Consider the following 12,512-nt stretch of genomic DNA (forward strand, 5'->3'; position numbering starts at 1 on the left):
AGATTCTGTGAACAGCAACAAAGGCTGCTCGGGCCCCACCCTGAATCGCCGTTCAACAGCAGGCTGCCCACCAGCCTCTCCTATCTGCTGGAGGCTGGACATGCTGACTCCACCGTGAGGCCGCCCCCATGGGGCTAGGTCAGCTGAGGCCGAAGGTCCCCAGGCCATGCCCGTGGATCGCTGCTAAAGTGCTCCAGGGGGGCCTCCGTCTGGGACCCCAGAATCTCCCGTTACCTGGCCTCAGGCCGGCTGAGTGTGGCCCAGACTGGCTCCCTGCAGGTAGACAAGGTGGGGGTGGGGCTCAGGTCACCCCGCCTTCTCTTCCTCTCTGTTACCACACGCGTCCATGTGTGGACTCCTGAGTGAAGAGTGATATCTAACCTCACGTAGCCCAGATTTTCCGAAACGTAGACTCCCTTTGTCACTTAGCACCTGTGGGAATAACCTTGGGAAATGCTAATCTAATTCCATGCACATGCACACACATGCGTGACCACACATGCACACACATATATGGGCACACACACACCACTATGTACACACATGTGCACACACGCGCACAAGCACACGCGTGTGCACACTGCCATGCATACACACATGTGCACATGCGTGCATGCTCACACACATGCATGCACACATGTGCACACATGCATGAGCACACACACGCGTACCAGTCACTGGGGCTTTTGTGTGGGGCTCTCTTGGGAGGGGTGAGCTGAGTCTGAGGGCATCTCCGCAGCCCCTCTGGACAGAGGCCGTGGGGGTGGGGCAGCCTCTCCCCGCCCAGGGTTGGCGGGGTAGGCTGTCCTTACCAGCTTTTGAGCCTCAGATGTGGTTGTCCTCCCCAGTCCACCACCGGCCCTGGAGTGGGCAGCCCTGCTGGCCGTGATGGGGTGTGTGTCCCACCGGAGGGCCAGCGGGAAGGGCATGTTGGGGCTGGAGCAATTTCTGGGAACCCTGGACTCTTGCTGACATGGGGGTTGGATGGAGTGGAGGGCCTCCCTGGGCCTGCTGCAGAGGGCAGAGGCAGAGGTGGGAGGCTGTAGGATCTGAGCACCCAAAGTGGGCCCCCTGGGGGCCTGGCCAGGAGCTGGAATGGGTGAGGGCCGAGGTTCAGGCTCACGGGGATCCTGGAGGCAGGATCCCCAGGCAGGCTGGGAGTCGGCCTGACTGTGGGCAAGTGCTATTCACGAGCCACTAAAGAGGGGGACAGCGGGGGTCTGGCCTCAGACCCCGTTCACCTTCTGTTACCTACTAGCGGTGTGACCTCAGAGAAGTGGCACAGCCTCTCTGAGCCAGTTTCCTCATCTGTGAGCTGGGAGTGGTCGCTCCCACCTGTGGCATCGCTGCAGAGATTTAGGTGATTAACGTGTGGCCACGCCTCCACGCGTCCCCCTGTCCCCCGGCCCAGCGCTCCTCCAGGACAATGTTGGGCCCGAGTGCGGGGATGTGAGGCTGGGAGGGTTCAGAACGACACAGCGGCTGTGCTGGTGGCTCTGGGCTGGTCTGCCTGGGCCTCCCTGTCCTCAGCTCTGGACCGGACATTAGTGCCCTGAGCTCTGCCTGTCTCACTAGGGTGAAGAAAGGGAACACCCTATGCCTTTGCAAGGTAAGCGCTATCTTGTGGCCCCTCAGTAAAAAGCCTATTGCTAATGAAGGATAACTAACTTCCATTCACCCGTTCTCTGGCCGTGCGGGGCGGCAGAAAGCCCTGCGTTCCAAGAGGTGATGCGTCAGGCCTGTGGTGTCTCCAGGGCAGCCTGGCCTCCAGGGACCAGCTTCCCGGCTCGGGGTGGACGTGCTGTGGCAGCTGGGACATGGGGTCTGGGTGACTCGGGCTCAGGGCTCCAGAGACCCTGCCCTCGTAGTCTGGGCTGCCGGTGGCCCCTGGAGTCCCCACTCTGAGTTGCTCTCTGTTTCCGGCCCCGAGGAACGTTGCACTCTCCTCAGGAAGTTCTCCAAGAGGCCAGCAGGGCCTGAACCCTGCTGACCGGACACGGCTGGATTAAGCCCCTCTGGCAGCGCACACGCCGAACGCACCACCTCCCGCGGAGTTGGGGTCCGCGACAGCTCGCTGTGTGTTCCAACACCGTGTCCCCTTCGGGCAGCGCTGGGCACATGTGGTCTCCGCGGTCGCACACCCTGGACATGGGGCAGCAGACCACGCTGCGTCTGCACCGCAGGGCCGTTGTGGACAGGCCGTCTCTCAGCAGCGCCCGCAGGGCAGAGTGGCAGAGGACGGGGCCCCGGGGGGCCTGAGGGCCTTGGGGAGCTGGTCACTCTCTGAATTTGACCTGGGGGCCAGCGCTTGGCGGGTGGAGAGTCACAGAGCTGCCTGCCCTGAAGCTGTGTACTTTCCCATGCGTACACTTTGCTTTAATGTGTGAGTGCCTGTTCAACTCTTTTGCAATCCCATGGACTGCAGCCCACCAGGCTCCTTGGTCCATGGGATTCTCCAGGCAGGAATACTAAAGTGGGTTGCCATTTCCTCCTCCAGGGGATCTTCCTGACCCAGGGTTCAAATCCGTGTCTCCTGCATTGAAGGCGGTTCTTTACCACGGAGCCACCTGGGAAGCCCTTGCTTTAATGGCAGTTCACCAATTAAGCTTGTATTGACTTCAAATCTGCAGTTTGACCTCACGTTTTGGAGGCTCCAGACCCAGAGCATCAACAGTCTGGGCCCCAGAGAGGTTGTCTTCTCTGCCCCCGCCCCCCGGAGCTGAGGCCCTGCCCTCCTCCCGGCCTTGCTGACTGTCCCCAACTGAGGGATGACTTAGGGCTCAGAGTCATGGGCTCAGAAAGGTCACCGCCCTCCCAGGCTGGAAAGGGTCCTCTCTCCAGCCTGCCCTAAGCCCTCCCAGGCCCCTCCAGCCGGGGAACCCACAGCCGCGAGTCCCGCCACCACTTGGGGCTTCCGCCCTGTGACTCAGGAGGTTCCCTGTGTCTGTCCTATCGCTCATGAGCCTCTTGGGGCGGGGCCCCAGCCCGTCCTGCAGGACCCGGGGAGAACAGGCCTTCAGGAAATGCGAGCTCCTCTTTCAGCCCCGAGGTCCCTTCCCAGGGGCCTTCCTGGACGTGCTTCCCTGGACAACCTGTGTGATGTTGGGTGCGCCTGTCCTCTCCCGAAGGGGACTTATCTGTAAGATAAGGCCAGCACACCAGTCTGGACCTCAGAGTCCTGTCTTGCACAGGGAGGCGTGAGTGGCCCCTGGGGCCTCAGCGGCTCCCCCAGTAATCCACTGCTCGACAATGTTCAAAGAAACGCCAGCAATTTATTGATTTCCTATATTTCCAAAAAAGCAAACACACAGTGTACCCCACAGGAAACGGGCCTGGCCAGTGCCCGGTTCTTCCAGACACGGCAGGGGGGGAGCAGGCTGCAAAGGGATCCCCCTTTCCCTCCCATGCCCCCAGCTCCGCTTGGCCCCGGGCAGACAGGAGCAGCTCCGCGTCCGGTCCGGGAGCGGTCTGCGCTGCTGGGCAGGGCCCACCAGGTGGGTCTGGCAGCCAGTGGCCTGTCCGCCGTAAGCCCTGGGTCGGGGCTGCACAGGGAGACCCTCGTGGCCTGGGCCCTCCCCCACTGGACCATCCTGTTTCGGGTGTCGAGCCCGGCAGCGTGAGGCCAACACATCCTTCCAGCCCAAGCTGGGCCCACAGACCCCGAGCTCCTTCTCTAGAGCTTCATCCACAGCACCACCCACCCTGCAAAGGTCTGCCTCTTCCAAGCCTGGCCAGCCGGCAGCAGAAGTCACGAGATGGCTAAACCAGGCCTGGCCTGACTGTCCACCCGACCTACTGAAACGCCACCCTCTGGCAGAGGCGGGGGCCCTCCCCAGCACGGCCACAGACCCGCTGGTCCTCAGCTACTTCCCTCTAGCCCTGACTGGACTGAGCGGCTCTCTCTCCCTGGAGCCCCTAAAGCCGGGGACCCCTAAAGCTGGGGACCCCGGAGCCCCTCTTTCCTCCAGGAGAACATGGGCCACGTGGATGGGGTGTGGTCTCTCGTCACCGATGTATCCTGAGGGCTGACAACACCGCCTGGCTCCTCGCGTGTTTCTTGGAGAAACAAACTCCCCTAGGGCCCTGCGAGTGGCAGAGGGAACGGTCTTCTGGGACCAGCTCCCCACGGGCCTGTGAGGGAGGCGGGCCTGCACCACGGGGGACGGGGCGGACGTGGCACAGACCCCAGCAGCAGAGAACCACGCGGCTGCGTGGCGGGCCATCACGGGTCTGCGCCCGACCTGGCCAGTCCAGCTGTCCTCTGCGGCGGGGGGGTCCTCGGGGCTGGGGTCTGACTGCCGGGGTGAGCAGTGGGGCTGGACGGGGGGCGGGGGGGGGACACGCAGCAGGAGGAGGTGGGAGGTGGGCAAGGCCAGGCGGCCAGTCCCCACTGATCGCCGCTGGCACCGCTGGGCAGGGGGGCTGCGGCCAGGCGGCGCTGTGTCCTGCCCGGTCTCAGCCCGCAGATGGGGGGCTCTTGCCAAGCCCTCTCCAGGGCCTGCTCTATGCTCATGTGAGTCTGGGGGTCTGGGAGCCACTGCCCCTGGCGGGCTTCTCACCACCCTCTCTGCAGTTGTCACGGGCAGCTGGGCGTCAGGGAAGGCGGGGCGGCCTCTGGCTGATCCCTGACACAACAGCTCCCTTTCCTAGCCAAGCGCCCTCCTCCGAAACCCTGCCTCGCTGGGGTCTCGGCGGGTCTCAGGACCCACGGGTCAACCCCTGGCCTACGCGGGCCAGCTCCTCTCCTGGGAATCCGAGGATGGAGCCGCCGCTCTCCCACCACTCTGCCTCCTTCCCCCCAACATGTGGATTACTCGCCCCTGCAGAGGAGGGCTCCCAGGTGAGCCCGCTCTGATGGGACACAGCCCGCGGGAGCGGTCGGCGCCCCCGGCACCTACTCTCCGGAAAGACTGCACACAGCAAAGACAGCCTGCCTGTCCTGGCCCACCCAGCGGACCCCACGGCCACCCAGCCCTGGCCCCAGGCCCTGTGGGAGGGCCGCTCGGCCACGCCAGATTTCCCAGGAGATACACTGAGCCCCGCCAACCTCCCTTCCTGCAAAGCCGCCTCTTGGGGTGGGTGGAGGGATGAGCCCCAGTCACTCCCCCGCCCTGACTCTGCAGGACTCCCTGTGGGCCTGGTGCTGGCGAGGCCGCGGCACCCACACTTTGGGATGACGGGGAGCGAAACCCCAAGCACAGTCACCCGCATCTGTGAGAGTGAGTCCCGCCACCACCGTGAGCTCAGCCTGCAGTTCCCCCAGTCCTGCAGTTCCAGGGCCTGCCTTCCACACACACGCACGCACACGCATGCGTGCACTCACACACACACTATACATGTGTATATATGCCGTTCCTCAGAGAAAGAAGTATTAACATCAAGACATAAGCTCCCTTAACTCAAGAAAGCCCCCCCGCTCCCCTCCCCCACCCCCACTGCCTGTCAGTTCCCCCAAGGAAAAGAAAGAATCTAAAAATATTTTCATCCACCGCAGCGTCCCTGCGTGCTCTCAGCTGGCTTTGAACACCTCCAAACGCTGTGCAGGTGGACAGACGTGCCTGCAGTAAGGCCCGGGTCTACTCCGCTGGTCGGATCACGTCTGGAAAAGGAGAAGACCCCCAGTGAGCACCCAGTCTCACCAGCGGTCCCCTCCCAGTGCGCCCACGCCTGGGGTCAGGGCCGCGCCTGAGACGTTCACAGGGTGCCTGCATCGGATGAGAGCCCCCCACGCCCATGTGTCCACCCCATCGGATCAGAGCCCCCCACGCCCACGTGTCCACCCCGGCGGCAGACTGTGAGTGTCAGGCGCCTGCTGGCTGGTCTCTGCTCTGTGTCCATCCTTGTGCTGTTGGGATGCATTTGCTGCTGGGGGGGAGGTTCTGAGGTCTGAGGGCACCTTCGTCTGGATTGAAGTTGTGGCCCCTGCCTCACCAGCACGCCCTGGGCCACTGGGGCACCCAGAGGTCCCTTCAACTCAGAAGGCCCTGTCCTCATACCTAGCTCTCCGCAGGTGGGGCCACCTCTGCTGACCCTCCAGGGCTGACCAGGCCAATCTGAGCATCAAAACGTGGCCCTAATCCCATGGGATGTTTGTTTAAAATGTATTTTCCTAGACCTCATGTCCATTGAGTCAGTAATGCCCTAGACTGTGCCTGGCAGTTCTGGCCAGACCTCTGGCCTGTTGATACTACCAGTCCATCCTAAAGGAAATCCGTCCTGAATACTGACTGGAAGGACTGATGCTGAAGCTGAAGCTCCAGTACTTTGGCCACCTGATGTGAAGAACTGACTCATCAGAAAAGACCCTGATGCTGGGAAAGACTGAAGGCAGGAGGAGAAGGGGACCACAGAGGATAAGATGGTTGGATGGCATTACTGACTCAATGGACATGAGTTTAAGTAAACTCCGTGAGTTCATGATGCACATGGAGGCCAGGCATGCTGCAGTCCGTGGGGTCTCCGAGTCGGACACAACTGAGTGACTGAACTAAACTGAACTGAACTGAATGTCCTGTGTGGGACAGTCACTGTCCAGGCAGTCGACATGGCAGTCCTCACAGACCTTACGTCAGCCAGACCGGAGCCTGCTTCTATGTCCCTGGGGAGCAGGGCCGGGCCCCTCTCTCTGAGGCTGGCCAGGACTGCGGCAGGGGGCCTGGAGGTGCCCCCGCCCCAGAGGGGGCGATTCTCACCTGCAAGCTGAACGCGGGCGGGCGGCCCGTCTCAGAATCGGGAGGTGAAGTTCCTGAGGCTGTTGGCCCCGGCTAAGGTCCCCAGCATGCTCCTATCAAAACCTTGCTGCGGGAGAGACAGCAGCTGCGTGAGACACCGGGGGCAGGCGCCACGGGCGTCCCCACGCTCAGAGGCTGCCCCCAGCACGCTTCCTTGACGACCCTGCCCACCACACCTCCTCAGCCTGGGGCAGAGGTCAGCCCTGGGACCGCGTCACGAGGGGCCGGCCTCTCCCTCCCGCGGCAGAGCCAGGCAGCGTGGGCGAGCGCGCCGGCAGGGCCAGGCGGGGTGAGGCCTTACCTGCCTGAGGAGCCCCTGCAGCTCCCTGCTGGACCACATGTCGGACAGGAGGAGGCGGGCGGCCTCCGCAGCCTTGGGGGAGGTGCTGTGGGGCGGGAGTTCACCGGCGCTGAGACTGGCCGCCTGAGGATGAGCCAACCCTCTGCCCGCCCCCTCACTCCTCCTGGGGCAGCCCCGCTGGTGGGCACTCCTCGCAGTGGCACACCCCGCAGCTCTGCCCACTCAGAGGCACCCGGGGCCCTCTCTGGGGCTCCCTTCCTGTCCCTTGGCCTTGTCCTGGGATGACGGAGCTCCGTGGACCACATAAGTCCTGCCCAGCTGGGCCTGCTGCTGCTGCCGCCTCCTGCTGGCCCACGGCACTCAGCGTCCCCTGTTCCTGGCTAGGACGCGTGCCCAGGGTCTGAGAGTGAGGCCTCAGCTTCTGGAACCTCCCTCCTTCGGGCCTCCCCGCCAACTCCCACTCTGCAGGGCCCCGCCACCCTCCACACTGCCTGCTGCAGCCCTGCTGCTCTGCCCCCTCCACCCCACCCCCGCCCACCTGCAGTCCCCCACCTCTAGTTCCCACACTGGTAGTTCCCCCACCTGCAGTGCCCACCTATAGTTCCCCCTCCTGTGGTTCCCCCACCTGCAGTTCCCCCCCTGCGGTCCCCCCACCTATAGTTCCCTCACCTATGGTTCCTCCACTGGTAGTCCCCCACCCCTGCAGTCCCCTCACCTATAGTTCCCCCTCCTGTGGTCCCCCCACCTGCAGTCCCCCCACCTATAGTCCCCTCACCTATAGTTCCCCCTCCTGTGGTCCCCCCACCTGCAGTCCCCCCACCTATAGTCCCCTCACCTATAGTTCCCCCTCCTGTGGTCCCCCCTCCTGTGGTCCCCCCACCTGCAGTCCCCCCACCTATAGTCCCCTCACCTATAGTTCCCCCTCCTGTGGTCCCCCCACCTGGAGTTCCCCCACCTATAGTTCCCCCTCCTGTGGTTCCCCCACCTGCAGTTCCCCCCCTGCGGTCCCCCCCCCTGCAGTCCCCTCACCTATGGTTCCCCCTCCTGTGTTCCCCCCACCTGCAGTCCCCCCACCTATAGTCCCCTCACCTATAGTTCCCCCTCCTGTGGTCCCCCCACCTGCAGTCCCCCCACCTATAGTCCCCTCACCTATAGTTCCCCCTCCTGTGGTCCCCCCACCTGGAGTTCCCCCACCTATAGTCCCCTCACCTATGGTTCCCCCACCTGGAGTTCCCCCCCCCGCAGTCCCCCCACCTGCAGTCCCCTCACCTATGGTTCCCCCACCTGCAGTCCCCCCACCTATAGTTCCCTCACCTATGGTTCCCCCACCTGGAGTTCCCCCACGCTGCAGTCCCCCCACCTATAGTCCCCTCACCTACGGTTCCCCCACCTGCAGCTCCCCCCGCGGCTCCCTACCTGCTGCGGCACAGGTTGATGACGTTGTTGATCATGCTGCTGGAAAAGTGCTGCTTGGCCACGCCCGGCAGGGAGGCCATCAGGTTCCTCACGGTGTAGCAGGCCGAGGCCAGGATGTCCTCCGAGTTGCTGGTGTTGCCGGTGTGACTGGTGAGGAGTCTGGTCACCTCTGGGAACACTTGGGTCCCTGGGAGAGAAAGGAGGGGCGGGCACGGGGTCGGTGACCGAGGGGTCCCGTGAGGCCCAGTCCGAGGCTGCCCTCAGCCAGGCTCCCAGCCAGGTACCTCCCACTCAAGGCTGGTGGCCCGATGGAACCTACGCACCTGCTCCCCACCCAGGTGACCTGCCCCTTCCTATGCCCAAGCCGCTCTTGGGCCAGCTTCCCCTTCCAGGATGCTCCCCCAGGGAGAGGTCAGAGGGGGACTTCCCAGCAGGCTCTGGAGAGTGGGGTCCCTCCCGCAGGGGGTGCTCACCCATCACCCTGTGCAGCGCGGGGTGGCGGGACATGTTGCTCAGCAGCGAGGCTCCGGACCGCACCACATCCGAGTTGCCGGACTGCAGCAGGCGGGCGATGTGGGGCAGGCCCTTCTCCTTCAGCCCGATCAGCTGGCTCATGCCGCTGGACATCTGGGAAAGAGGACGAGCGAGGCCCTTGCTGGGCTTCCCCGGGCCCACGGCAGGCAGGAGGGGGCCAGGAACCCTGCCCTCAGGGACCCCAGAACTTCCTCTTCACGTTTGCTCCCACCTGGGCGACTGCAGAACAGTCCCCCAGGCAAACGCACCTGCAGCTCGCTGGGGGCAGCCTGAGCCCAGCGGGTCTGGTGAGGGGCATCCCTGCCCCTCGTCCCCCGTGGGAGGGGCCCAGAATCAACTCCCAGGTGTGACCGGTTCTCGTGGCTGCTGCCCGGCCTCCCTCCCGCTTCCCAGCTCTCTGGTTGCCTGAAGCCTGGAGTCGAGGGTCCCTGCCACCTAAGGAAGGGCCGCCCGTCTCCTGCCGGCTTGCTGCCTCTGCGCTGAGTGTTGGGTCGAGGGTGGATGAATGGGCCTGTGCAGCTTGGAGACGCAACCCGGGGTCCCCGAGAGGACCGGCAGCCCATCAGGCCCCTGGCGGGAAGCCACGCTGGCCGTGACCTGGTCCAGGCCCATCTTCTAACAGTGGGGCTTCCTCTTTGACCCTGAGCGCACCTCACACCCTCCTGCCCGACTCTCTTCTGTCCTGAGCAGAGAGGGCGGAGGGGCAGCTGCAGACCTGCCTCCTACCTCCCCCAATTCCACCATGTCCTCAGACTGCCTCTGGCCTCAGTGATTTCCCAATTCCGCCACACTTTTCTCGGGACCTGCCCACACCCCAAACCCTCCACGTCCACCTCTGTCCGCTCAGCACGCAGCAGACCCTTCACAGCCTGACCCAGTCCAGGCCGGGAGCCAGGACGCAGAGGGGACCCTATGGCACAGACAGGGTGCCGGCCCCTCAGCTGCCCCGTGCCTGGCCTGGAGCCCAGCGCACATCCGTCCCTGACTCAGGCAGGCTGGTGGAAGGGGCAGCCGGGCTCAGACCAGGGAGGAGAGGCAGGTGGGGCGAGGCGGGGGTGCTCACCAGCCCTTTGCTGGCAGTCAGGTTCTGCAGGGCACCCGCGCAGGCCTCCAGGGTGGCGTCCTTCTTGCTCTTGCCCATGAGGTTCAGGTAGGTGCGGATGGCATCTGAGTGGTACAGCCAGCTGCTGCCCTTGGGGTTGGGCTCTTCCTCGGGAAGTGGGCAGTCGTAGTTGTTGTTCTGGGGACAAGAGGAAGGTTGCGGGGCTGAACCCATGCACCCTGCTCCTCCGGCCTCAGAGTCGTGGTTCCTGGAGGAGGGTGTGCCCGCTGCCCCGTCCCCCAGGCCCTCTGCCCTCTCGGCGGGCACAGAGCCGTCTCTGCGCTCCTAGCCAGCTGGGCCCCCGCCTCCACGGTGAGGCTGTGGCTCTCACATGGGGATGCCTCCCTCACTCCCCAGGCCAGCAGGGGTGGCCCAGGGCCCAGCTTGCATGGCCTGCCCAGAGGAGGTGGCCAGCCCTTCCTTCCCAGCATCTCTCTGCTTCTAGGAGCCCTGGGAGCTCAGGAGGCGGTGGGCACCAGGCTGACACCCACCATCAGGACCGAGGGAGATGACAGGGGAGAGGAGGCCTGCCCGCAGGCGGCCTCGGCTCCATCCCCGCGAGCACGCAGGGCCTGTGTCGTGGGGGAGATGAGGCGCTCCCCGCTCCTGGTGCAGCGGGGCCCATGGCCAGGCGGGGCAGGGCCCCTCCCTGGGGGCCGGTCTCGGGCTCCGCAGGTGGGCGGGTGGACGGGGCCGCGGGGGCCGCGGGCACTCACCGTCATGCGGTCGCTCTTGTTGCTGAAGCAGCCGGTGGAGGACTTGTCGGTGTAGGCGTTGCGGGCGGTGTACTCCAGCTGGCGGTAGCGCGTGGGCACCTCGGCGTCCAGGCGGTAGGAGAGGTTATGGAGGACGCACATGCAGTTCTCCACGGACTGGGGGCCGAGCAGAGCCAGCCTGAGCCTCCGCCCGCCCCTGAGCACCGGGCCTGGCCGGGGAAGGCCCCCACCCGGCTGCCCGGGACTGTGCGTGCGGCCCTGCCCCCGCGGCTGTGTGAGCACCAGTGACCCGCCCGCCCCTCCTGGGCCTCAGCTTCCTCAGCTCTGAAATGGGACCAAAGTTGCCTGCTTCCTGGGGCTCCCGGGGAGATGACCCCCCAGGAGGCACCTACGGGAGGCCTGGTTGGCAGCAGGCACAGGCCGCGACCACCGTCCCCGCTGCCCCGGCAGTGTACCCATGGCCGGCCTGGCTCTGGAGACAGCCTGCAAGAGCGACCCTGAACTCCTCCTCAAAGCCTTCGAGTCCCAGGACCTCCCCGCCCGAAAGGTTTCCCTCCTTCCTGGGGCCTCATATGCTTCCCTCTTCTATTCGGTCCTCCTCTCTCCCCTCCTTCCTCTCCCACCACGCCCTCAACCTGTCCTCATGACCTCCGCCCCCTTCCCATGACCTTCACCTTCTCACTGTGACCTCCACCCCTCCCCGTGTCCTCCGCCCCTCCCCGGTGCCCTGGAGACGGCTCTCTCCTGAGGCCTGTGGTCACAGCTGACGGAGGAGCAGGAGGCAGAGTCCTCTCCAGGGAAAGTGCGCGTGGGACCCAGGGGTAGCGATGCCCGGCCAGCCCCTGGGGACGGCTCTCTCCTCCGGCCGTGTGGGCAGACTGCAGCCTCTGTGCCCCTTCCCACCACCGTCGGCCCTTCTGCCCGTCTGCGCAGGTGTGCGGTGTGGGTGGGCACGCGGCTCTGGGGCCACACTCACCTTGTCGTCACAGCGGTTGGCCGCCACGCAGTTCTGGACGTAGGCCATGAGCGAATCGATGAGCCCCATGTAGTTGCGCATGGTCTGGCGGCCAGCATCTGCGGAGCTCAAGTTCCTAGTGGAGGTCACAAGGAAGGGCGGAGGTCACGGGGAGGGGGCAGAGGTCACAGGAGGGGCAGAAGTCACGGGGAGGTGCAGAGGTCATGGGGGATGGAGGTCGTAGGGATGGGGTGGAAGTCACAGGGTGGGGTGGAGGTCATGTGGAGAGGGCAGAGGTCATGGGGAGGGCAGAGGTCATGGGGAGAGGGTGGAGGTCATAGGGAGGGGTAGGGGTCACAGGAAGGGAGTGGAGGATACGGGAGGGTGGAGGTCATGGGGAGGGGGCAGAGGTCACAGGGAGGGGTAGAGGTCATGGGGAGAGGGTGCAGGTCATGGGGAGGGGGCAGAGGTCACAGGGAGGGGTAGAGGTCATGGGGGTGGAGGTATGGGGAGGGGCGGAGGTCACGGGGAGGGGTCGGAGGTTGTGGTGGAACAGGAGGGCGGGGAGAGAGGACAGAAATTGAGGGAAGCAGATGAGGACCGGGCTCTTCTCAGGCCTGGCTGAGGCCGGGCTAGGGTCTCCCTGGCCTCCTCCGCCCTCCTCTGTGCCCGCCGGGCTCCATGCCCGGAGCTGCTATGTGTCCCGGGCTCTGATGCCGCTGGCAGCCTGGCACACACTGGACCCTCGTGGCACGTT

At 64.9% G+C, this 12,512-nt stretch overlaps 1 protein-coding gene across 1 annotated transcript in view; it reads right to left on the reverse strand.

Moving 5' to 3' along the window:
• Positions 1-3,252: 3,252 nt before the first annotated feature.
• PKP1 (plakophilin 1) overlaps positions 3,253-12,512 on the reverse strand; it is a 39,978-nt gene continuing 30,718 nt past the window's right edge. Inside the window, exons 7-14 of the mRNA XM_070473807.1 lie at positions 11,777-11,891; positions 10,801-10,956; positions 10,046-10,222; positions 8,922-9,075; positions 8,449-8,635; positions 7,033-7,117; positions 6,693-6,798; positions 3,253-5,599 (exon numbers count right to left, since the gene is read on the reverse strand). Of these exons, the coding sequence (XP_070329908.1) occupies positions 6,724-6,798; positions 7,033-7,117; positions 8,449-8,635; positions 8,922-9,075; positions 10,046-10,222; positions 10,801-10,956; positions 11,777-11,891 (949 nt within the window). The 3' untranslated portion in view covers positions 3,253-5,599; positions 6,693-6,723. The remainder of the gene's footprint in view (positions 5,600-6,692; positions 6,799-7,032; positions 7,118-8,448; positions 8,636-8,921; positions 9,076-10,045; positions 10,223-10,800; positions 10,957-11,776; positions 11,892-12,512) is intronic.

This window comes from Odocoileus virginianus, chromosome 11, assembly GCF_023699985.2.
Source record: "Odocoileus virginianus isolate 20LAN1187 ecotype Illinois chromosome 11, Ovbor_1.2, whole genome shotgun sequence".
NCBI classification, from domain to species: domain Eukaryota; kingdom Metazoa; phylum Chordata; class Mammalia; order Artiodactyla; family Cervidae; genus Odocoileus; species Odocoileus virginianus.